Source organism: Camelus dromedarius, chromosome 9 (assembly GCF_036321535.1).
Source record: "Camelus dromedarius isolate mCamDro1 chromosome 9, mCamDro1.pat, whole genome shotgun sequence".
Taxonomy (NCBI): Eukaryota; Metazoa; Chordata; class Mammalia; order Artiodactyla; family Camelidae; genus Camelus; species Camelus dromedarius.
This window is the reverse complement of record NC_087444.1, coordinates 73430782-73454289: the sequence shown is the minus strand read 5'-3', so window position 1 is coordinate 73454289 and position 23508 is coordinate 73430782. Positions and strand designations below refer to the sequence as shown.

Here is a 23508-nt window from a genome sequence, read left to right as displayed (position 1 = left end):
GCTAGTGGACAAGGAGATACTTCTGCAGCGCCTGCGCTGAGCCCTAGGAAAGGGTGTGGCGCAAGAAGGTTGCACATGCGCAGTCGGGACAGGGCATTAGAATAGGACCTGCTCAATGACCCAGGCTTTGCGCATGCGTCTTACTGCGAACTGAAGCCGAACTTCGGAGGCCCAGGACGCTTTTCTGCACATGCGCAGGAGGCTCAATGACAGTCGAGCGTTGGCTAAGGTGAGGGAAAGGGTCAAGGGCTGCATGGCCGGGGGAGGGCGGCTCTGCAACCCCTCTGTATTCTTCTGAGCATCTCCTATGCTCTTAAGATCCACCTGCCGCCTAGACCCTTCAGAGACCAGTTGTACCACCACAGGGCTTCTGGGACCCGCAAAACGCCCCTAGACCTAAGAACTCTGACCTCTGCCAGGGACCCAGGCCAACTGAACAGTGTGAGAGGGGACGGGCAGGAGGGCCTACGAGGCTGGTGGATGGGCTCTGAGCCCATCCTGGGGTAGAAACTGTTGGGACCTGGAGGTGGAGAGGGCGCTTGTCCGCCAAATGACCTTTGACCTCAGCCCTATTTCCCTCGTTTAGGCTCCGGGGAAAGGGTCTGGCTATGCTGCATGTGACCCGGGGGGTCTGGGGATCCAGGGTCCGAGTATGGACCCTGTTGCCCACGGTCCTTGGGCACCCCCGGGCCCTGTCATCGCTGGCGGCCAAGATGGGGGAGTACCGCAGGATGTGGAACCCCACGCAACCCCGCGACTGGTCCCAGCAGTACCGCGAGCGGTTCATCCCGTTCTCCAAGGAGCAGCTGCTCCGCCTCCTGATACAGGTACCGCCCGCCCCGGGTCCAAGAGCCTGGGGACTACGACTCCCGGCAAGCCTCGCGGCAGTATAGCGCTTCATGCTATAGAAGGCTGCCCTGGCGCCCACTGGGAGTTGTAGTTCGCGTTCACGTCACCGGCCCCCCCCAAGTGGGCGTGGCGTGAGTTGGAATGCAGGGGATAGACCTCTGAGATGCAGATGCAGCAGCAATTTCAGCCTCTAGCTTGTTTTATGAGGGGGAGGTAATTAGGTTTCATCATTTATTTCTGCTTGGAGGAGGTACTGGGGATTGAAACCCTGATCTCTTGGGTGCTGAGCATGCGCTCTACCACTTGAGCTATATATACCCTTCCCCCTCTAGCCTCTAGCTTGTACTGGAGGCTAGAACAAGCACTTGCTGGGGCCTGGTTTTTTCCTCTGCAAAATGGGTATAATAATCATCCTCATCATTACTATTGCTACTACCTAATAATTATAGCTACGCAGCTGTCATTATAATTATATCACACTATTTGAGCTCTTACTACATGGCACTGTGCTAGGCATTTTCCATGTATTCTTGAATTATTGAACAATCCAATAAAAGAGGTACAACCATCATGCCCATTTTACAAATGAGGTAACTGAAGCAGGAGAAGGAAAGTGACTCACCCAAGGTCATGACTAGTGGCCCAGATTTGAACCGAAGTAGTCTAATTCCAGAGCAGGGCAGCAACTAGGGTGAAGCAAGTAGGCACTTGCGTGACTGTAAGAGTGAGCGCCTTCTTTAAATTTTGCACCTTAGTTGCTTCACTTGCATCTGCTTAGTCCTGGCCCTGCTCCCAAGCTTAAGCTACTATGACCCTTGTGACTATTCTGGATTATCATTCATTCATTTAATACTTATTGACTAGAGGGAGGGAAACAGCTCAGTGGTAGGACACATGCTTAGCATGTATGAGGTCCTGGGTTCAATCCCCAGGACCTCCATTAAAAATAAATAAATAAATAAAAAATTTTTAAGATTATTAATTAAATACCTCTGTAGAGACTAAGTCCTATGCTGGACTTTAGCCACACACACAGATAGATATACACACACATGAACACAGAGGTATGTATACAGGCACACATAATCACATCAAATTCTCACCGTTGCTTTTTTGAGAAAGAGGTTGTGAGCCTCTGTTGCCAATAAGGAAACAGGCTCAGAGAGTTGATGACATTCACCCAGGGCACCGAGGTAGGAAATATAAAAAAGCGGTTAAATATGCGTGCTCTGGAGTCAGACAGGCCCAGATTGGAGTCTCAAGTTTCTCTTTACAGAGACAGTGTGGTCCTCAGTAAGTGACTTTCCTGAACCTCAGGGTCCCCTCTGAGTAATGAGGGTTATAATTCCATCAGCCTCCTTGCATCCTATGGGGGATGATATCATGCTGGCAAACAGTGCCTGGCACACAATAAGCATTGTGTCAATGCCGGCCAGTAAATGTCAAAGCGGGAACTTGAATGTCTAGCTCTGTAAGCCATCCCTTTTTCATTCTCTGAGGCTACGTCAGTTTCTTGGTCAGTAAAACTGATCAGTGCCCACCCCACCCCCCTAAAAAGCACAACGAATCACAACATTTTAAAGAGCTCAGAGCTCTGATTGTCTGTTAGGGCTGCCCGGGAAAGAATTCCTCCCCCTAAGGAAGAAGGGAGAGGCCTAAAGAGAAGTTTTGCTTCCTGAGGTTACAGGAGTTCCATTCCAGTCCTGCGGATAAAGTGGCTTTGGAGGAGTTTGCCGCCCATGTGGACTTCTGTACCTTGTTCCATTACCATCACATCCTGGCCCAGCTGCAGGTGAGCACGGGGTGGGGGGGGGTGCCTGTTGTCCTTGTTTGCCTGTTTATTAAGCAAAAATTCTCTGAGCACCTCCTGGGAGCTTGGCCCCAGTTCTAAGCACTGGGGATGGGGGATGGGTTAGCTCAGTGGTAGAGCACATGCTTAGTATGCACGAGGTCCTGGGTTCAATCCCCAGTACCTCCATGAAAAAAGAAAAAAAAACAGTAATTTTGAAATTAAAAAGTGAAAGTATTAAGCACTTGGGATGAAGCAGCGAACAGACAGATGAAGCCACGCCCTTGTGGAATTCATGTGGGGAGATGATAAGTCAATACATATAAAATATGATACCCAGGAGTGCTAAGTGCTATGAAGAACAAGGAAAAAGAGATTGAGGCAGGATAGAGAGGGACCAGATGGGGGCCTATTTTAGACAGGGTAGTCAGGGAAGGCTTCCCTAAGGAGGTGACAGGTGAGTTAAGACCTGAGTACAGAGACACTGCAAGCCTGATAGCAAGTGTCTGGGGAAGGATATTCCAGGCAGAGAGAAGAGCAAGTGCAAAGGCCCTGAAGTGAGAGAGATCCCCGAAGTGTTGGGGGAACAGCAGTGGGACCACTGGCTGGAAGGGGAGAGGGCAGGAGATGAGGGCTGAGAGCAGAGCGGGAGTGGGGGCAAATTGTGCCCGGACTGCGGGCCATGGTGAGGGCTTGGCTTTCGTGCTAAGGGAGCTGGGAGCTGCAGGAGGTCTCAGAGCAGAGGGTCATGAGCTGATATATGTGTTAACATGATCCTTCTGGCTGCCCTGTGGGGAACAGGCTCTCAGAGGCAGGGAGATCTATTAAAGAGTCTATTAAATTTGTCCAGGTGAGAGGTAATGGCAGCTCTGACAAGAGAAATAGCAGTGGAAGTGGTGAAAAGTGGGCAGACGCTGATAATGGTTGGAAGGCATCTGCTTTCGGCCGTGTGCGCAGGGCCTTGAGGGAAAGCCAGGAGTCAGGGGGCGCCTCCAGCTGCCACTTACGAAGATGCAGAAGACAGCAGGGGCGGGAGACAGATCTGCGGGGAAGATGGAGGGCACAGTCTCGGACTTAGGAATCTGAGCTGCCTATTGGACAGCCAGGTAGAGAGATGGACTAGAATGCCCACAGTCTGGAGGTCAAGGGGTCTGGGCTAAGAAAAAATCCTGGGAGGATCTAGAAGGTACCACAGGAGACCACCAGGGGTATTTGCTGAGCCCTGGGGAGTGTCAGTCTTGAGGTCAAGAAGGGGAACTGGAACCAGTAAGAGGGATGGACCAGGAGCAGCCAGAGAGAAGTGGAACTCCAGAGAAGAGCGATGCCAGGAAGCCAAATTCTCAGCATCCTCCTTATCCTGGGATCCTGTGTTGGGGTCCCCAAGAACACCCACAGATTCATTGATTTTTCTCCAGGGACTTACAGAGCTCAGAAAAGCCGTTACGCTCACAGTAGTTGTTTATTACAGCAAAAGGATAGCAAATCAAATTGCAAAGGAAAAAGGCGAGGGGGCGGAGCGAGAGCTTCTGGTTGTCCTCTGCCAGCAGAGTCATGGGAACAGCTTTCCCCAACGATGTGACAACACGCACAGAGCATCACCCACCAGGGAAGCTCACCGGGGCCTTGGTTTCCAAGGTTTTTATTGAGGTTTGGTCGTGGAGGTAAGACGGACTGCCCGAGTGGCTGACCTCAGTCTCCAGCCCCTCTGGAGGTCAAGCTGATACCCTGTGGCACAAGGCCCCACCGTAAATCACATTGTTAGCATAGACCATCAGATGTGTCCCAAGTCGCCCCCCCATCCGTAAACCAAGACACTCTTACCAGGCAGGTTAGTCCAAGGGCTTAGAGGCTCCCTCCCAGGAGCCAGGCAAGGGCCAGTTCTTTGGAATGTGCTGGATTTAGACAACCCAGGCCTGCTGAGTTCACCCTTTACTGCACACTGCCCCGCCCCTCCCAGCTCCCCCTTTGCTTTGATGAGTGGCAGCAACAGCCCCCTATGTCAGGCTCATCAGCGCCTTCCAGCGGCCTGGAGGAGCAGCTGACATCAGCCCCACTTGCAGAGACAGAGACTGAGGCTCCAAGAGGACCCGGGTGTGCCCAAGATCCTGTGGGTCCCAAGTGGCAGAGCTAGGATTTGTGCCCCTGTCTGCCCACCTCCAAGCTCTTCTCTGGGGCACCTGAGAAGAGTGTGTGTGTATGTGTGTGTGGTTTTTTTTTGTTATTAAAAAAATGTTATTATATAAACATTTAACACATCACTCCAGTCTCTATTTCCATCTTCCACATCACCTTCTTGTCTGTGTGTCCTTTTCTGTCTCTTATAAGGACACTGTCATTGAATTGAGGGCCACCCTAATCCAGTATGATCTCATCTTGAGCCTTACCTGAATGACACCTGCCATTAGACCCTCTTTCCAAATGAGGTCATATTCTGAGTTTCCAGGGGGCAAGAATTTAGAGGAGACACCTATTCAACCCTCTAAACCCAGTGAAATTTGACTTTCAGATATGCTCTGAATAGTTTTTTTTAAAGTATAATTACGTCCCATGCAGTACAATCCTCAACTATTGTATAGGACCTACTTAAACTGAAAAATTATTTGTTGTTGATTTGAAAATCTGATTTAACTTGGTGTCCTGTATTTCATTTCTTCTGGGCTACATCTGGAAACCCTAAGTAAGGAGAAAAAGAAAGTAGAAGTGTCTTTGCCATTTTAGGTAGGGTAGTCAGGGAGGGCCTCACTGAGGGGGTGAACTTTGAGCAGGTAACGCAAAGGAGGCGAGACCCAAAGGAGGCGAGAGGGAGCCATGTGGAGATCTGTGGGAAGAGTAAGTGCAAAGGCCCTGTGGCAGGAGTGTGCATGGTGTGTGGGAGGAACAGCAAGGAGGCTGAGTGAGGGGGAGAGGGCTGGAGAGGAGCGCAGAGAGGGCACCCAGGGCCAGATACTGCAGGGCCTTGTGGGACACAGTGAGGACTTTGCTTTGACTCTGAGTGAGGTGTGGGCCACCACAGGGTTCTGAGCAGAGAAAAAAAAGCATGAGCTGACTTAGGTTACAATGGGCGCCCTCTGGTGGCTGTGTGGGGAACAGACTAGGGGGTGAGGATGGGAGCAGGGAGACCAGGGCTGAGGCCACCCCAACAGCCCAGAGGATGAGAAGTCAGGTTCTGGATGGATTTTGAATGCAGGACAATCAGGACTTGCTGGTGGGTTGGATGTATGAGAAAGAGAGAGGTCCAGGATGACCTGAGGCTTTGGGCTCGAGCACCTGGAAGTGTGGACTTGGCCTCTTTTGAGATGCATAAGGTGGCAAAAGGAGCAGCTCTTGGGAGGAGTCTCGGGACCCCAAGGCTTGGCACAGCAGGTCTGAGAGGAGGCCCATTGGATGCCCGTGTGGAAGCCTCCAGAGGCCCGTTGGACATCTTCACGAAAGTGTGGAATAGGCTCTTGGCTGTGTGTCTGGAGCCTAGGAAAGACGTCAGAGTAGAGTTAGAAGTCTGGGGGTCCTCAGTAGACAGATGCCATGTGTGGTCCCCAGGGGAATGCTCGAGGATAGGAAATAGTAACACCTGCCACAAAGACCCGATGACATCGTTCATCCTTTCAGCAGATGTTTGTGCCCAGTCCCGTGCAGGTGCTGCGGCTTCACCGAGGAGAGAACTCGAGCCTGCCCCCTGCCCTCAGGGAGCGGAATTTGGGTGGTGGGGACAGCCCTGAGGCAGATGCTCTCCCCCAGTGCTTGGATGAATTCAGACTGTGAAGGCCAGTGTCTGAGCAGATGTCCAAACTGACCTCGGTGTCTGCCCCAGGGTCTGTGTACAAATTAGAAAAAGGTGCTCCTTTCCCAAGCCTGGGGTGGTCTAATATGACAGTCCCTATGTACACATGGCTGTTGAAATTGGGAAGAATTGAAATTAAATAACAGTTTAAATTCCATTCCTCAGTTGCATCCACCAGGTTTCAAGTGCTCTGTTGCCATCTGCGGCCAGAGGCGTCCCAGTGGACAGTGCAGATCTAGATGTTTTCATCACTGCAGGAAGTTCTTTTGGACGGTGCTGCTCTGTACCCTTTATGTCCCTATGAAAGGGTGACTGTGATGATAAATGTCTAGATCTATAGCATCTACAATGGTACCTCTTAGGTCTGGCACATTCGTGCAGTGCACATCCTGCCCAACTGCACCGGGCAGCCCTGCTCAGCCTAGGGAGTGGAGGAAGGCTTTTTGTGATAAGGGAGCAGGAATATGATGGAGGAGCAGGAATTCAGTTGGGGAAAGGGAAGAAGGCAGGAAGAGGGGCAGGGAGAGTGTCCCAACAGCATATGCAAAGTCCTTGTGCCTGGAGGAACTAAAGCCAGTGTGGTGGCTTTAGTGTAGAACAACCAAAGAGGGTTGTGGTGTCAGGCCCTGGGAGGCCTTGCAGGCTGTAGTATGGAGCATGGTCCTCCTTCCTGAGGGCCGTAAGAGCCTGGGAAGTGTCTTAGTAGGAGATTGATTGGATGTGTGATTCCTGATATCCAACTTCCTGGCTGTGTGACCTTGGCCTGTTACTTAACCTCTCTGAGCCTCAGTTGCCACAACTATAAATGAGGCACACTGTGCAAATGTGGATAACATCATTCAAGCAGCGCCTGACACGTAATAAGTGCTATGTAAGTTGCCATTTTCATTTATCACTATTGTTGTTACTGTTGGGTGAGACCTGCCTGGCTGCTATGTGGAGAACCGTTTGGCAGAGGAGGGAGGGGAGGGGACTTGGGGAGACCACTCATCCAGGCAGGAGAAGGCGGTGATGGTGTGGATGGGGCAGGGCTGGTGGGAGGAAAGAGCTGGGTGAAGCAGTGATCTGATTTGGAGGTGGAATCAGTGTGACTGTGATTTATCATGTGAGGGGAGGGAGCATCAGGGGTCACCTGCGAGGTCCAGATTTCTGGCTTGAAGCCCCAGGTGGATGTGAAGTTCCCAGAAGAGAATCTGGCTTGCAGGGGATGTCTGACGGATGTAGATTTTGCTGTCCTCCAGCTCTGAGATCCCCTCACTCTCAAACTGCAGCTCAGCCCCAGGAATGGAATATTCAAGGTCATTCTGTGAGTCCAAGACCTGGCTAAGGACCTGGGCACAGGCCTTAGCTTTGGGCTCCAGTCTCGTCCTCTGCCAGCATGACCCAGCTCTGGAGGTAGTTTAGACGAGGATTTGCTAGGCTCGTATTTCTCCCGCATCACCCAGCTGTGCTGGCTCAGTTGCCTCCAAACCTTTGTCCAGGTCATTCTTCCCACTTCAAAGCCGCACCTGATCTCCACGAGTTTTTCCTTAAGGCTGCCTCTCCTGAGAGACACACAGAGGGTTGTGTGTATGGGCTGGTTTTACCGAGGGGTGATTTCCCTCTGTGGCTTGCTGTATAGTCTGGGACAAGTCACGTGTCACCCTGAAACTCCATCTCTCTGTGAGCAAATAGGCAAGCCACCCGGAAGCTTGCTCTTTCATTTATTTGTTTGTTCATTCATTCATTCATCTGACAAGTTTTCGAGGGGGGAGTGGTGGGTGTGTAAGCTGAGGTGGGCAAGGCAGTGAGCAGTTATGTAGGGACCTTGAAGTTCCTTTAGAAAGCGCCTGGATTTTATTCCAAATGCAGTGGGAAGCCGTTGGAGAGACAGGGTGTGGGATCCGTTTATAATCTCAATAAGCTCTTTGTGACAGCTGGGTGGAGACTGGTTTGGAAGTGAGGTGACAGGTGAAGGTGGCAGGAATGAGAAGGCGGCAGGAGGGGAAGATGGAGGCAAGAGCGATTCCGAGTTTTGGCAAATGAATTTGCTAAAGGATTAGATATGGGAGCGAGGATAAGAAAGGAATCAAGGATGTGGTTTCTGATCAGAGCATGTGAATAGGTGATAGTACCACTTCCTGAAAGGAGAGGACTGGGCCAGGGGAGGAGGAGGCATTCTCCTGGGGCCTTGTTAGATATGAGATACCATTAGACACCCAATGGGAGATGCCAAAGACATAATGGGATATGAGAGTCTGATGCTCAGGGGAGAGGCCAGGGATGGTTGGAATGAATACGTTTGGGAGGGGAAACCTAAAATGGTTATTTTGTTGGAAGACGGGGATGGGAGGATGTGATCTTATGGGCTTGACATGTTGGATTTGAGGGTGACCGTGACATCCCAAAAGAAATGTCAAGTAGAGAGTTTGTATCAGTTACTGTAAAGGCTTAGCTGCTGTAACAAGCAGGCCCCACAATGCAATGGTTTAAAGAAGGTGGAGGATTCTTTCCCTTCCACTTCACGGCCTTGTGGCAAGTGGGCCAGGGTGGACAGGTGGCTCTGTTTCACATGAGATTAGGCTGGGGCCCAGGGTCCTTCCATCTTGGTACTCTGCCATCGCCTAAGGGCATTGTCTTCACCCTTGTGGGGTCAAAACTGGGTTGTAGGCAGAACTAGGATGAATTCTCTGGGCCACACCTAGCCTCAAGGGAGGCTGGGAAATGTAGTCTATCTGGGCAGCCCTATGCTGCTTTCACCTCTATTTCCATTGGAGAAGGGGAGGACAGAATCATGCACTGGAAATGGATTTTAGGTCCAGAACTTGGAGGAGAGGTCCGAGCTGGAGACGTGAGCTGGGTAGTTATATGCACAGAGACAGTGTTTAAAGGCGCGAATGGAGAGGCAACTTAGAGTGAGCTCCAGGAGAGAGAAGGGAAGAGAGCCCAGAATCAAGCCTGGGGGTCCCCCATTATTTAAAGGATGGGGCCAGGAACATCCTTATGTGTACCCATAATCCCTCAGGCTATGACATAGCCCATTTTTCTTCTCTCTGACTCTCTCCTCAGGCCTTGTATGACCCCATCAACCCTGACAGGGAGACCCTTGACCAGCCTTCACTTACCGACTCCCAGCGTCTGTCCAAAGAGCAGGAAGTGCTTCAGGCTTTGGAACCCCTGCTGGCTCAGGCCAACTTCTCCCTGCTCTCCGAGGACGCCATGGCCTACGCTCTGGTGGTCCATCACCCTCAAGATGAGGTCCAGGTGCCTGTCTTCCAGAGGAGAACCAAAACTCCCTGAAGGCCTTGGGGCAGGGGTGGCGCCTTTGGGAGGCAGAGGCTGCTGGGAGTTGCAGTCTTGAACACAGGGCACCAGTCCACGTGGCGCCTTTGAAGAAAAAGTCTCATCTTTCTCAGTTTACTTCACTGACATCTGTAGGAAAAGTATCGTAAGAAACAGATCTTGTTAGGACTAGGGACTTTATCACCATCTGCCAGAGAACTGTAATACAGTTGTCCTTTGGTATGGGAGCGGATTGGTTCCAAGACCCCTGTGGATATAAAAAATCCAAGGATATTCAAGTCCCTTATATAAAATGGCATAGTATTTGCTTATAATCTATGCATATCCCCCAGTATTCTTTAAATCATCTCTAGATTACTTATAATACCCAATACAATGTAAATATTATGTAAAATAGTTGCTGGTACACAGCAAATTCCAGTTTTGCTTTCTGGAACTTTCTGGAATTTAAAGAATATATATTTTCCATCCCGTAGTTGGTTGAATCACTGGATGTGAAACCTGCAGATATGGAAGCTGACTATCATAGATAATCCAAAACACTCATTGTTAAAGTCAACAAAATTATGATAAAACTACTAAAATCTTCCAAAGTTATCATCTCTGAAATTGGGTTGTGACTTATAAGCGGTGGTGTGACATAGTTTAATTGGCAATATATTTTCCCTCTTAGCTGGGGAAATAAACTGTTTTTATTATTTCATAAAATAATACAGTATTTTAAAATCAGTAGCATCTTAGATTCTCAGAAATATGGTAGTAAAGATGCCTATGATGTGAATGGTGCCATCTTGGATGGGGTGCCCTTGTGCAGTGTACAGCATGAACAACCATACATGGCTGCCCTGGCATGGCAGGGTAATGACACAGGGTGATGATAAGCCTGGGAAGGCGAGTTAGGGGTGGCTGGGGAAATCCTTGTGGGGAGAAGCATCTAATTCTAATATCCTGCACTCACATCCCAGGTTATACTCAGCTGCCTCTGCTTCCTTCCTCCCCCTTGACAGGTGACAATAAATTTGGATCAGTATATCTACATGCATTTCTGGGCCCTGGGCCAGCGAGTTGGGCAGATGCCCCGTAAGTCCAGCGTGGGCTCCAAGCGTGGCTTCTTCAAGTCGCCCCCCGCAGAGAGGTGAGGCGACCCTTGTTCCCCAGCTGCAGCAAGAGGGAGCCAGGTTAGAGTCGAGAGGGGACTGACAGGTCAGTGTCTGGATCTGGGTGTCTGGGACCTGGGTGGGAAGTCGAGAAAGGGGGAGGGGTAAATCAATACTACCTTTCCTTCCCAAGAAGTAAGAACTACAATTCCCAGGGGAAGAGAAAGGTTAGGAACATTTCTCTCCATTTCTCTCCATTTTCCAGATGAGGAAAACTGAGACTCAGAGAGGGAAGGCCACATTCTGAAAAAGTGGAGCAGCTGGGATTCTGATGAACATCATATTTTTAACAGAGGATATTCAAATCCAGAGTAGGGTCAAGACAGCCAGATCTTCTCAGAGTCGGCCAGTGGGCCTGTGTATCACCCAGTCCTTCTGGAAATCAGTTTATCAAATAGGGTCACAAATCCAAAAACAAAACAAAAACCAAAGACAAAAAGCCCCTCATATCCCTTAAACCAGTAATTCCACTTCCAGGAATCTATGCCAGGGAGATATTTATACTTGCAGACTGCTTAATTATCTGTTTCTCCCACTGGACTATAAGCTCTGCAAAGGCAGCAACTGACTCATTTTCTTGTCTCTCCAGAGCTACATAGCACTCCTGGCACTGAACAGATACTCTGAAATATATCTAGAATTTGATTTTGAAAATTAACTAAGGAATCTTCTTCAACTCTCATTTATTAAGTCCATAAAATCAAGATGCAAACCTATGTGTCCAATGATAGGGAATTGCATTATGTAACTGATCCCCTGTTGTTGGACACAAAACTTATTTCTGACTTTCCTCCAACCATTGTTAAGTAGGTTTTAAAATGATGGTGCGACTGCAGAGTCAGAGAGAGTGCCCTGGGGCCGGAGGGGGCTTCCCAGGGCGGTCCTGACTACCCTCGCCCCTCCATCTCTGTCCATCAGGAGATACTTTAAACGGGTGGTGCTAGCAGCCCGGACAAAGCAGGGGCACTTGGTGCTGAAGAGTTTCAAGGACACACCGTTGGAGGGCCTGGAGCAGCTGCTGCCCGAGCTGAAGGTGCGCACGTCCACCCTGCAGCGTGCCCTGCTCAATTTCACGCTGGTCGTCTCAGGTGTGGTCTTCTTTGTCAATGTGGGCATGGTCGTGCTCTCTGACTTCAAGATGGCCACCTCCCTGCTGCTGCTGTTCTTTGCTGCCTTCATGGGCCTGCGGGCCTCCAAGGTAAGTGGGCCACCCCGCCAAGCCTCCCGGGTCCCTTTTCCTTGGTGTGCAGCCAGGAGGTCAGGCCGTCCTATCTCTCTGTGCTTCAGTTTCCTCATCTGGGAAATGGGCCGGATGGCGAGACCTGCTGTGAGGATGAAATGAGTGCCTCTGTGAAGGGCACTGGGTGCAGTGCTGGCACGTGGCAGGTGCTACACAGGTGTTCACGGCCACTCACTGGGCGCCTGCTTTGACAGACACTTGACGTGGTGAATGATGTGTGTTCTAGAACCAGATTTCCTGGGTTTGAATCTAGCTTGACTGTCTTCTAGCTGTGTGACCTTGAACAAGCCGCTTAACCTCTCTGTGCCTCAGCTCCCACATCTGGAAACTGGATGACAATGGGACCTAACTCGGGATTAAATGAATTATACTGCTGAGAACAGGGCTCTTGTTCCCTGTGTCTGGGCCTCCCCGTCCTGGCCAGGTGTCATTAACACTAGGGGGGCTGTTTTTCTTTCCTTCTTTCTTTTTTTTAATGGAGGTACTGGGGATTGAACCCAGGACCTCATGCACTCTAAGCACGTGCTCTGCCACTGCGCTTTCCCTACCCTCCCAGGGGAGCTATTTTATAAATGCGGCCCCTGTGTTCTAGCCCCTGTGGACTGAGTTGGAAACTTTGGGCCTAGGGCCCTGGAAGCTGTATTTTTAACAACCTGCCTTCCTGATTCTGCTACACATGAGTGCAGGGCTGCCTCGTACAGTCGTGCAGGTTATTCACCATCCAAGGGTTCATGGCCGAGGGGACAGGTGGGGCTGACACCCAACTTGTGCTTTGCTCCCTGAGCCGTGAGCTCTATCTTGAGGCTGAGTGGGCCTTGAGGGACTGCCTTTTACTGATACTCCCCCAGGGCTGGCACTGGCCCCTGGGGTGTGGACTGGTGTGAGGCGTCTGTTGGACCCGATCGTTCACTTGCTGGTTCATTGGTTTTCAAGCTGTTGCAGCCATCCCGGTGGGCTCCTAGGAGGCCTGGTAATAAATCCCACAGATAACAACCAGGCTGCGCTGGCTGAGAGGGTGAAGGGTTGTGGGGAGGGGGAGCAACTCCTGCCTAGGCCCAGGGCTCGGGTGGGATTGGAGGGAAGGTTTGAAAGCCAGGGATTGAGCCTGGTGGAGAAGGGGCTGGGTGAGCACAGCTTGGAGGTCTCACAGGGCTGGAATCTGGGGTGCAGGGGGGAGAAGTGAGGCCCCAGAGGGTGGCTGAACCTTGATGCTGAGGCAATGAATGTTAGCCAGGAACAGACTAAAGGTGACTTGGCCTGTTCCAAGGCTCAGGAGCCCAAGAGAGCAGGGTGGGCTCAGGGGAATGTTCATGGTAAATTGGCTCATTCAGCATGGACTGTGTTCAGAGGGGAGGAGCAGGTGAGTGGGAGAAATCCTCAGGGGCCAGGCCGTGGAGGTCGGACTCTTTGAGGGCACTAGGGAGCCATGGGAGGGCTGTGAGCAGGGGAGGAGCAGGGTCAGGCTGTGTCAGGACAGACTGGAAGGGGGAGACTGAGGCCAGGAGGAGGCTGGGTGTTGCACTAGGTGCTTTGGAGAGGAGGGGAAAAGGCAGAGAGTCAAGGCAGGAGGAGGGGGCTGGAGACTGACAGGCTGCTGGGAAGGTGGTGGGGTCTGTGCCAGGGGTCTGGCCTGTGATTGAGTAGATGGTGGCATCACCCCAGGTACAGAACCCAGGGGAGGAAGGAGGAGTGGACTGAGGGGTTGAGTGAAGAAGGACAGGGCACTCAGCGTGGGCCACCACGAGTGTTGAAGGGAACATCCAGGTGGCCAATGGTGAGCCCTCTCCAGGGAGAGTTCTGGCCTCATCTGTGTGCCATGGAGTCACATGACCCGCTCCCTTAACCTGTGAGAATTCAACTCTATAAGCTTGGCAGAAACAGGCACAAAACCCAAGATATTTTTTATACTCATCCTGAATGCATGCAATTCCTACATCTTGCCTTCAACCAAAGAAATGGCGATTCGTTCCAAAGCGGGGACATAGACCGACTGTGCTGGCCTTGTAAGGAGAGAGTACAGTCCACAACAGAGCGTGTCATCGGTACTGTGCAGGCCATTTCAGCAATTTTCCACGGGTGTGTTAACTTCAGAGGCATTTCACCTTAGGTCTCCGTGTAAGATGGGTGATGCTCTATAGGCAGAAAACGCTTATGTTTAAAGGGGAGCCTCCAGCCCGGGGTGTAGAGAAATATTCAATCATAGCCAATGTTTAAATGCTTGTTATGGGCCAGGCTCTGTGCCAAGTGTTTTATTAGCATCTAGAGCACTTCTGTTATCTGCCTCCATTCACAGCACTACCCGAGGATTTAGGTCTTAACCACTGTCTCACAGCTGGAGGGGACAGAGTTGGACGGGCACCCAGGCCTGCAGGCTGTAGGACCCAGCAGTCTTCAGCTCATTTTGTGGGTGAGAGGAGGAATCTGGACAGACGTTTTGAATGTGAGCCCCAGAGGGCACTGGTGGGCTTTCATTTCCCTCCTTAGGGACCATAAGGTTGGAGAAAGGGGGCCAGGCCAAGAGGGGCCAAGGGTGGGGAAGGGGGCAGCCAGTATCCAGCAGGGCCCCAGACCTGCTCCTCCCCTCTTCTTCCCTGAAAGTGGCTCTTCCAGTATTTGTCATCTGTTAACATTTCTCTTTACAATTTAATGTTTAAAATCTTGTTTTTAATTATGGAAAAGTTCAAACAAATGCAGAAATGTAATAGTATGGTGAGCACCCCTGTAGCCAGCACCCAGCATCAACAATTAGCAGCAGTCAGTTTTCATCTAACGACCTACCACTCTCCCACCATTTAGATTATTATTATTTTGAATCCTACGCATATCTGTTAATACTTTAGTATGTATCTAAACGATAAGGACTTAAAAAAACCTTTGTAACACAAAGTTTCCAGGCTAAAACTCATATGGTCCGGAAATCCTTAATAAAGCCATTAATATGTGGCTCAGATGAGCAAACCAGGGCAGCGGCTGCGGAGTCACTGGGGCGAGAGTGTGGGGGATAAAAATCCAAATACCTGGTCCCCTGACCTGGGGATCTGAACTGAATAGGCCTGGTGAGGGCCCGGGAGTCCTCCGGAAGGGCGGCGCCAGTGTGACTGACCCAGGGGTGTGTGTATGGGTGGGGAAGTGGAGTCCCAGCGCTGCCCGGCCCCTGCCGGATCTCGTCCCGCCTGCAGATGTTTGGACAGCGGCGCAGCGCGCATGCGCTGGAGCTGGCGCATATGCTCTACTACCGCAGCACGTCCAACAACTCCGAGCTGCTCAGCGCCCTGGCCCTGCGCGCGCAGGACGAGCACGCCAAGGAGGCGCTGCTGGCCCACAGCTTCCTGGCCCGGCGGCCCCGGGGGTCCCACAACCGGCCGGAAGGTAGGACTCGCGGAGCCAGGTGGCCCCGCCCCCTTTATGGGCCCGCCCTCGCTAGGCCCCACCTACTCCGTCATTTGCAGCTCCTCCCCCAAGAGCCACGCCCCAGACCAATGTGGCTGGCCTCCGACGTGGCTCCGCCTGAACAAACTCCACCCTGCCCCTACAGGGTCGAGACTCCCCGTAGTCCCAAGTGGCCCTGCCACAGTGAGACACCCGACCCCCGTTGTCTGCCTCCCACTTTCAGCTCGCGCTGGTGAAATTGGTTCAGTAGACCGGACCTCTGACTTAGCTCCTGATCTTGGTGGACATGATCCTTCCCTGGGGTGACCTCCCTCTCCTAACCTCAACCTTGGCAAGAGTCTTGGATCAGACTCCTGTTGTGGCATGCTCTCCACTCCCACCAGCTCCTTCCTATATGTGAACCCAAATACTGCCTCCAAGAGACCCTTACCCTTCCCTGTGTAAGCCCCAGGTGGTCCCTTCCCAACGGGACCCTTCCCTGAACAAGGGTCCCTGGCTTGTCCCCAGATGAGAGCCCCAAAACCGAGTCTTCTAGGCTTTGTCCGACTCCCCTCTTACACTTGTCCGACCCCTAGGCTTCTCCCAAACCCAGAACCCTTGGACTCCTTGCCCTGTCGTCCTCCCCCAGTCCTTTCGGGTCTGTCTGACCGCCTCACAACACCTGCCTTTCCCCCTACAGAGACCTCCCAGTGGCTCCAGTCGGAGGTGGAGAACTGGCTCCTGGCCCAGTCAGGCTGTGACGTGGCCTTCAACGGAACTCGGGCCCTGGCCCACCTGCAAGCCCTGACCCCCAACATCGGGATGTACCCGCCCCCGGGTTTCCCCAAACTAGACTCATTGGCTGCTATCACTTCCCCCAAGGCCACACCCAGCAGTGACAACCCCTGACAGAAACCTCTCTTGCCCATCCCCGCCCAGCCACCTGGTCGGGAACTAAGCCCCGCTTCCTCCATGACGAGCTGTCAATCACGGCTACTTGGCTTTGCCCCTCCCCGCCTTCGAAGTACTCCCTGGCGACCGCCACTTCCGTTACGCTGTTTTCTTAAACAAAGCCGCGCATCGAGGCAGCCCGCCGTTGCTAGGTCCCTTCTTCCGATGAGCGGCCAATCAAAGCTTTTTGGCTCAGCGCCTGTTCCATCTCTTAGTCTCACCCCCACCATAAACATCTAAACGTGGTTTGGCTGAGGAGGGAGGGTCAGCCAATCACAGCTGTTCATCGCTGCAAACCACCAGGCACAGTTGTTAAACTGAGCCCTCCCGAGGGTATCTGTCACTGTCTTTTTACCCCGCACCCGCACGGGGCAAAACTGCCCATCCTCTTCACCGAGGCGGAGCTTTAACCCGCAGCCAATGAGAGCCGTTTAGCTCGGTTCTCTGGCAACCCGCCAATGACAGCTGCCGAGCACTACCAACCTTGGGCAGCCGGTTGTCCCTGTGTCAAGCAACCAATCAGAATTTCTAACGGAGACTTGATCTTTCTACCAATTGCCGCTACTTATAAGGCAGGCCATTTGATCAAATACTAATCAGCTGGTCCAGGCTGAAGGGGTGGGGAGCTTTGTCCCAGGCAGAAAGCTGTGGGCCAGTAGGAATCAGAGACCATCTTCACCCCAAGGCTCAGGTCCACTCAGGCCCCCAAAACAAAACTCAGGTGACTTCCCTGCCCAAGTCCCTCACCCTTCCTACAGAAACTACCTCGGCCTGGATCTTGCCTCCACCAGTGGCCTGTGCAATATTTACTGATCTATCGATGTCTCCCGCTGTCCCCTCTCCCAAAGGAATAAATCATGTTGAATAAATCTGGGTGAGTAGGGTATAGTTGCAGGGGTTGCCGAGAAGGAAGTCATCAGAATCCTGGAAAGAAGATTCTAAGTGTTGGGGAAGTGCATTTGGGTGGGTCTTGGGCAGAGAAAGCTGTAGTCCTAGAGAGACTGGGTGTGTAGTTGGTGAAATTGTCTGTGGATCACAGAGAAGGATCTTAGAGGCCCTCATTCCCCAAAAGACTGGTCTTCTGAAGACAGGAGATAAGGCAAATTGTTCATGGCACTAAGGCACACAGGCAGGGGATGGATTGGTGTGAAATCTGGCCTCTCCCCTTCACTCATGTATTTTGGTTTTTGGTGGGGGAGGTTTAGGTTTATTTAGTTATTTTTGCGGGGAGGTACTGGGGATTGAACCCAGAACCTCACGCATGCTTAGCATGCCGTCTACCACTTGGGCTATACCCTCCCCTCCCCGTGTATCTTGATATGGGGTTGAGTAAGCCAGGAGAAAGGGGTTGTCATCTAAGTTTTACTAAGGTGTCATATGGACTAGAGGCAGTATTTGTGCAGGGAATTTGGTGGGGGAGAAGAGGGGTTTGGTTCCAAGAGGGAAATGGGAGTATCTTCCCAGAGGAGGGGTCAGAGGGAGCAAAAAGAGGCTTAAGGATCTAGAACCTGCTTGGTTGAGCGAGAGAGGCCCTGGACCAAGGAGAGATGACATGGAGACTCAGACTCCTGGCTCTTACCCAGAGGTTCCTAATGGTTTAGACTTGGAAAGAATCTTGAGTCTTGAGACAGGAGGACCTGGGGCCTTAATCTGTGGAAAGGGAAAGGCAGCCGGGACGCTGAGCTCCTGTGTCCCGAGTTAGAAGGGATGGGAGGGGGCCTGGAGCTGGGTATTCTGAGGGCAGAGCTGCTGGTGATGGGGGCATCAGGCGTGAACGGCCTGGGTCCCGGCAAGAGGAAGGAAGGAGGCAAAGGCAGAACTGGCGTTTAGACGGTTTTATTTTCTGGAGCCAGGGCAGGGGCTTCGGGGAGAGGCTGCGGGGCTGGGAGCCGGCTGCGGAGGTGAGGGGACGCGCGGTCCTCACTCCCGCTTCCGCAGATGAATGTAGATAATGCCGCTGGCCAGGGCGAGGGGGAAGGCCACCCAGGCCAGGGCGAAGCAGTAACCGAAGCTGCCCCCCGACGGACGCTCTGCCAGGATCTCCTTGGCGTGAATGGCGTAGATCAGCGCCCCAGTAAACACTGCCACGCCTGCGGGGAGACGGGAACCACACGTCACTCAGGACCCCCAAGAAGACTGCATTTCCCAACAACCCACGGGGCAAAGAAGCCGCGGGAGGGCGAGTGCGCAGCACCGCTGTCTGCTGGGAGTTGTGGTTCGCACCCACAGCGTCGTCCAACGGGGCTACTGCAGCGTGGCCTTGGGCAGATTAGTTAATATCTTTGCGTCCCCTTTACTCATCCATTAAATGGGACGATAATATCTACTCATCCACACAACTAAGGAGTATTTTTGAGTGCTCTTCTACAAACCAAGCACAGAAGTAGTGAATTAACAGAACAAAAGGAAACCTAGAAAGGTAACGTCCCCCAAATTGAGGACTGTGATTAACTTAGCTCTTTGCACCGGAAATCAAAAAACTTAAAAGTACGTAAAACTCCCTGAGGTGTGTGATACACGGTACGTCCACAAGAAAGAGCAGCTGGCTGACATTATAAGACCACTACTATTATAACTTAGAGTTCTCTCCTGGGATATTAATTAGCTACCTATCCCTGCTGCCCCCCTCCATTTCTGGGATCTAAATTATTTGTCCACATCCACTTCCCCAGCCCTGGCTTCTTGAAGCCCTGAGTTCCAGTTCCCCCATGACTCAGACACACACACCACAAACCACCATCGAGTCACTGAAAACTACAACTCCCGTAAGGTGCTGGGACAGAGAGGCAGCTAAAGGAGGCACTTTAGGTGGTCCTTGGGTTGTTGAGAATTGTTTTCTTTCAGTATCTGTCCATTCTCAGGGACCCCAGCATCCCCACAGGCCCCCCTCCCTTCCCTTCAATTCCCAGGGAACAGTGCTCACTGGTGCAAAGCTGGCAGAGGCCAGTGGCATAGAAGAGCCCTCCTCGCCGCATGGTGTAGAGTTGGAACATGAACAGGATGAAGGACAGACAGCAGAGGATGAGGGAAAGCACCATGAGGATCTGCACCGCCTTCAGCCAGCCTGCAAAAAGGAGATAGAGGTGGAAGTCACACAGGTCCAGAGTTCCAGCTGCACCTGCTTGCTCATCATTGCCCCCCTCCAACCCTTCTTCCATTTAGGGCCATATAACCTCAGATACTAAGTAATATCACTCATGTCAACCTTGATTCCTGTAACTTTCCTAAATTCCCTCATCAGTTCTAGAAGCTGTTTGCAGATTCTTTAGAATTTTCTACATAAACATGTCCACAGGGAATAGAGAAACTTTTACTTCTTCCTTTCCCAGCATTATGCCTTTTATTTCTTTTTCTTGCCTTGTTGCATTGGATACCTTAAGTACAACATTTTATAGAAATAAGAGCAGAAACTCTTACTTTGCTTTTAGGGGAAAAGCATATAATTTTCACCTTCTTTCACTTAGAAATATTGATAGATAACAGCTCTGCCGTTTTAGAACTCAGATGCTTCTGGTCTCGCTTCATTAGAACCTTGGAAGGATTCAGCCTCACCCCTTTAGAATCTTAATGTGGTCCACCCCTTTGGAACTTGGACAAATTGGTCCCAGCCATCCATTCAGAACACCTGTCATGTCTTCTTAGAACTGTGGAAACATAATCCTATCTTCTCGGAATCTTAGCTTTTCCCCCATTCCTTAAACCTATAGCATGCGATCTCCATTCCTGAATCATAGGGAGGGGTGCTTTCAAACCATCCTCTTTAGAACATGAGCATATTTCCCCCTACCATCCAGATAGGTGGGTCATCATACAACAGCCTCAGTCACCCAGCATTGAGACCGAGACCCATGCACTCAAAACTTTGGGGGCCCCCAATCCTTGGTCCCAGGAGGAGACTTGGGGTTACCCCTCCCTTTTGCAGATCAGCCCCAGTGCCCCTCACCCCTCACCATTCTCGCTGACGTTACTGCAGGCCCACGTTTTGTTGTCATTGTTCCATGTGCAGTCATACCAGAGATTCAGGGACTCCTTCCCGGGGAGGGTCCACCAGGACTGAGATGGACAGAGGAAGAGGGGCAAAGTTAGGGTGACTGGGAAGGGTTAGGAAAAGGGTGAGGTACTCTGAAGGAGGAAGGAGCTGGACTGGAGAAAGGATGGATTTAGGAGGAAAGTAGGAGAAGCGGTCTCGTTAGGGGAAAGGGTAGGGTGGAGGCAGAGCTCAGAAGGGTAAATGCTAGAGAAAGGGGGTGGGGCCAGAGTGACTTTAGAGGAGGAACTTGTTGAGAATCTTTGCAGAAAAGGAGGCCCCGCGATTCCAAGTAGGCTTACCTTGTCCAAAGTGGCCACAAAAAGCAGGATGAGAATAAGGATGTGAAGGGCAGAGACCACCAGCAAGAGGAGTGACATGGCCGTGGTGGAAGCCTGGGTGGGGATGTAGAGGATGGTCACTTCAAGAAGTTGGCACAGGGCCGGTGAGATGCCTGAATCCTGGCAGAGAAGGGGGCTGAGTCCAGATTCCCTGGTCTAATGAAAAAGAGGGCTAGGGGCCTGGACTCCTGGTCTGAAGGAGGCTGGGACCAGACTCCTGGGTCTCGAGGAGGAGGGGGCTGGGGGCCCAGGCTCCTGAATTCCCCAGAGACCGGAGAGGGCAAGAGATAGACTGTTGGGTCCAGGAAGGAGTAGGACTAGCAATGTGGCTCCCATCATCTCAGAGCCCTGTCCCTGGGCACGTATGAGCCAGGATATGAAAATTCATATTGCCACCCTTTCAGATTCATCGGAAGCTGGGGGCTGCCCCCAGAGATGGGCATCCTTGACTCACCCCACTCCTCTCCTGAGGTGGGGGGAGGAAGGGGGACCCGGTGAGTCATCGGGTGACTCATCTCACCTCCTCCTGTCTCCAAGCACCAGGGAAACCCCAGCCCTTGCCTATGCCCACGAGATCCCCACCCAACCCTGCCGCCAGACTAGTGTCTGCTGGACATCTTGTGGGGAAAATGGACAAGATATCTTGCGGGTGGGGAGAGACCCAAGAAGCAGGAGCCAGCCTCCCATGACTCTTTAGAGTCCCGAGAGGGTGGGGGTGGGGGGGTGCTGGAGGGTCCCCAGACTTTGATTGTTCGCAACGAAAAATCCTGTCCTCAGGGTCTTCAAGGGAGAGTGGACAGCCGTGGGAAAAAAATTGCAGGGATCTTTTGGGTAGGGGGCTCTGCTGGAAACCCTAAAATCTTGCCAAGCCCCACCCCTTCCCAAGTTCCCATGCCAAGTGCGAAGAAATCACTTCTTAAATTACAAGGATTGTCAAGGGGTCTGAGAGCTGGGGTAGGGGTAGTCTCTCCTGGGCTGGGGGTCTCCTTTCCAGTGCTGCACACACAACTAAAGAAGGAAATCCCAGTCCGAATAACGGATTGGAAACTTACCGAGAGCGGCGGAAAAAGTCAGAGTTGGAGTCTGGTCCCTCGCTCAGGCCTCTGTGCCCCGCCCTTCTCCCTCCTTCCACCCTCTCTCGGCCCCCGCCTCTCTCGCCGCCTTCCTCCCTCCCTCGCTCTCCCCTCTGCCTCCCTCGCTCTTTCTCCCCTCCAACCCTGGAACCCTTTCTCCCTTTCTCTCTCCCTCTCTCTTTCTCTGTCCTGCCGCTTTGGTCTCTCTCTTGTCCTCGCTGTTTACGCCTCCTTCCTCTCCCTCTTCTCACTCTCCTGGCTTCTATTTCTCTAATCCTTTCAATATATACTGACCCTTTTATACCCACCCTCACCGCACCCAGCTGAGGTCTGTAGCCAGAGGGAGGGCCCTGGCACTTGGCTTCCTCATTCTTCGGGCCCCCACCCACTACCCCCAGACAGGCATCTTCTGGGGCTCCCTCCCGCGGTTGAGATGAACCACCCCTGGAAGGAAGGGAACAGAGCTGGGGCCCACGGGTGGGGCCAGCAGCGGCGGTGAGATGATCCGATTCTCAGGCCTCTGCTCGGGGTCTTGTCCTGGGACCTCTGTCTGCTTTCCTTGATGGGGCTTAGGACCCGATACTCAGAGGGATGGGAGGCTGAGGGAGGAGGCCAGATTTCTGCGGTGTGGAGTGGGGCTGAGGGCTGCTGGTGGTCAGGGGATGGGAAATGGAGAAGTGTAGAACTCTAGAAGGGGGCAGGAGGTGGAAGTTAAGAAGCCCAGTGCTTCCATTTCCTGCCTGGGGAACCTGGACCAAGTTGATCAACTTCTGAGCCCCAGTTTCCTAATCTATGAGGTGGGTACAATAACACTAATAATCCTGACAATATACTAACACCGATAATAACAATTCTGACACTTACTCTAATGAGTAAGTTAAAACCAGTACATGGACACACCTAACACATGCATTCCTTTCTTCATCATTTATTGACCATCTCTTATGAACCAGGAGTTCATAATGAAGAAAACAGAGGGAAGCCCTGCTATTCTTGTGGATTTAACTTCTAATCAAGGGACACAGCCAGACAATCAAGACAAAACATCAATGAAGAAGAGAAATTTCAGATAGTGATAAGTGCTTTGAAGGAACTAAAATACAGGGACATTAATATGATTGGAGACTGTTCTTTAAAAAAAATTTTTTTTTTAATTGATGGGAGGCTACTCTGAAAGGGTCATCAGGCAAGGTCTCTCTGAAGAGGTAACATCTGAGCTGAGACTTGAAGATAGGAGTGATTTGAATGCTGGGAGGGGAGAGGTAGTGCCCAAGCCTTTGAGAACAAGCTCAGGTTGTTCAGGGAACAGACAGAAGGGCCAGTGTGGCTGGAAGACAGGGCGTGAGAAGGAGTGGTAGGAAGGGAAACCAAAGAGGGCTCTTGAAGCCTAGAAAAGGAGTTTGGGTTTTCTTCTAAGTGCAGTGGGAAGCCATTGAAGAACAAAAATGCAGTACCAGGACTTCATGTTAGTTGTTGTTGTTGTTATTATTATTATTATTATTTCTTGGGTTATTGAATCAGGGTGTGTGTGTGGGGGTGATGACCACTATGCACTTGGGTCTCTCTGCAGGGTTGAGTACTGTTGAAAAGTGAAGGACAGGGAACCAGGTGTCTGGGGTCCTGATGTGGAATTAAGAGCTGGAGAACTGAAA

At 51.7% G+C, this 23508-nt stretch overlaps 2 protein-coding genes across 6 annotated transcripts; one reads left to right on the top strand and one right to left on the bottom strand.

The window, feature by feature from the left end:
* The first annotated feature begins 53 nt into the window (after positions 1 to 53).
* Positions 54 to 17284, top strand: TMEM143 (transmembrane protein 143). Of its 3 annotated transcripts, XM_010991698.3 has the most exons (8): positions 55 to 229; positions 587 to 827; positions 2537 to 2641; positions 9465 to 9659; positions 10706 to 10833; positions 11774 to 12053; positions 15275 to 15464; positions 16165 to 17284. In XM_010991698.3, the coding sequence occupies exons 1-8, from the start codon at positions 207 to 209 to the stop codon at positions 16371 to 16373; spliced, it is 1371 nt and encodes a 456-aa protein (XP_010990000.2). In that variant the 5' UTR covers positions 55 to 206; the 3' UTR covers positions 16374 to 17284. The 3 variants fall into 3 exon arrangements, with proteins under 3 accessions (XP_031314864.1, XP_064345541.1, XP_010990000.2); XM_031459004.2 differs by lacking the exon at positions 587 to 827 and having other exon boundaries at positions 54 to 229; XM_064489471.1 differs by lacking the exon at positions 587 to 827 and having other exon boundaries at positions 54 to 229; positions 2530 to 2641.
* Positions 17285 to 18235: 951 nt separating this feature from the next.
* On the bottom strand, positions 18236 to 22203 carry EMP3 (epithelial membrane protein 3 (MAM blood group)). 3 transcript variants are annotated; one of them, XM_031459007.2, is made up of 5 exons: positions 21836 to 22203; positions 20745 to 20939; positions 20366 to 20468; positions 19339 to 19479; positions 18236 to 18505 (listed from the first exon to the last, which is right to left on the bottom strand). In XM_031459007.2, the coding sequence occupies exons 2-5, from the start codon at positions 20820 to 20822 to the stop codon at positions 18336 to 18338; spliced, it is 492 nt and encodes a 163-aa protein (XP_031314867.1). In that variant the 5' UTR covers positions 20823 to 20939; positions 21836 to 22203; the 3' UTR covers positions 18236 to 18335. The 3 variants fall into 3 exon arrangements, with proteins under 3 accessions (XP_031314867.1, XP_031314865.1, XP_031314866.1); XM_031459005.2 differs by having other exon boundaries at positions 20745 to 20903; XM_031459006.2 differs by having other exon boundaries at positions 20745 to 20837; positions 21836 to 22202.
* Between the last annotated feature and the right edge of the window lie 1305 nt (positions 22204 to 23508).

Excerpts from the sequence above, each read along its gene's own strand:
- TMEM143 (XM_010991698.3), top strand. The coding sequence starts at position 207 with ATGACAGTCGAGCGTTGGCTAAG. Across the intron at positions 230-586 it reads ACAGTCGAGCGTTGGCTAAG|GCTCCGGGGAAAGGGTCTGG; the intron begins GTGAGGGAAAGG and ends TCCCTCGTTTAG. Across the intron at positions 12,054-15,274 it reads TGGGCCTGCGGGCCTCCAAG|ATGTTTGGACAGCGGCGCAG; the intron begins GTAAGTGGGCCA and ends TCCCGCCTGCAG.
- EMP3 (XM_031459007.2), bottom strand. The coding sequence starts at position 20,822 with ATGTCACTCCTCTTGCTGGTGGTCTCTGCCCTTCACATCCTTATTCTC. Across the intron at positions 20,469-20,744 it reads TTGTGGCCACTTTGGACAAG|TCCTGGTGGACCCTCCCCGG; the intron begins GTAAGCCTACTT and ends TGTCCATCTCAG. Across the intron at positions 19,480-20,365 it reads CAGTAACGTCAGCGAGAATG|GCTGGCTGAAGGCGGTGCAG; the intron begins GTGAGGGGTGAG and ends TCCTTTTTGCAG.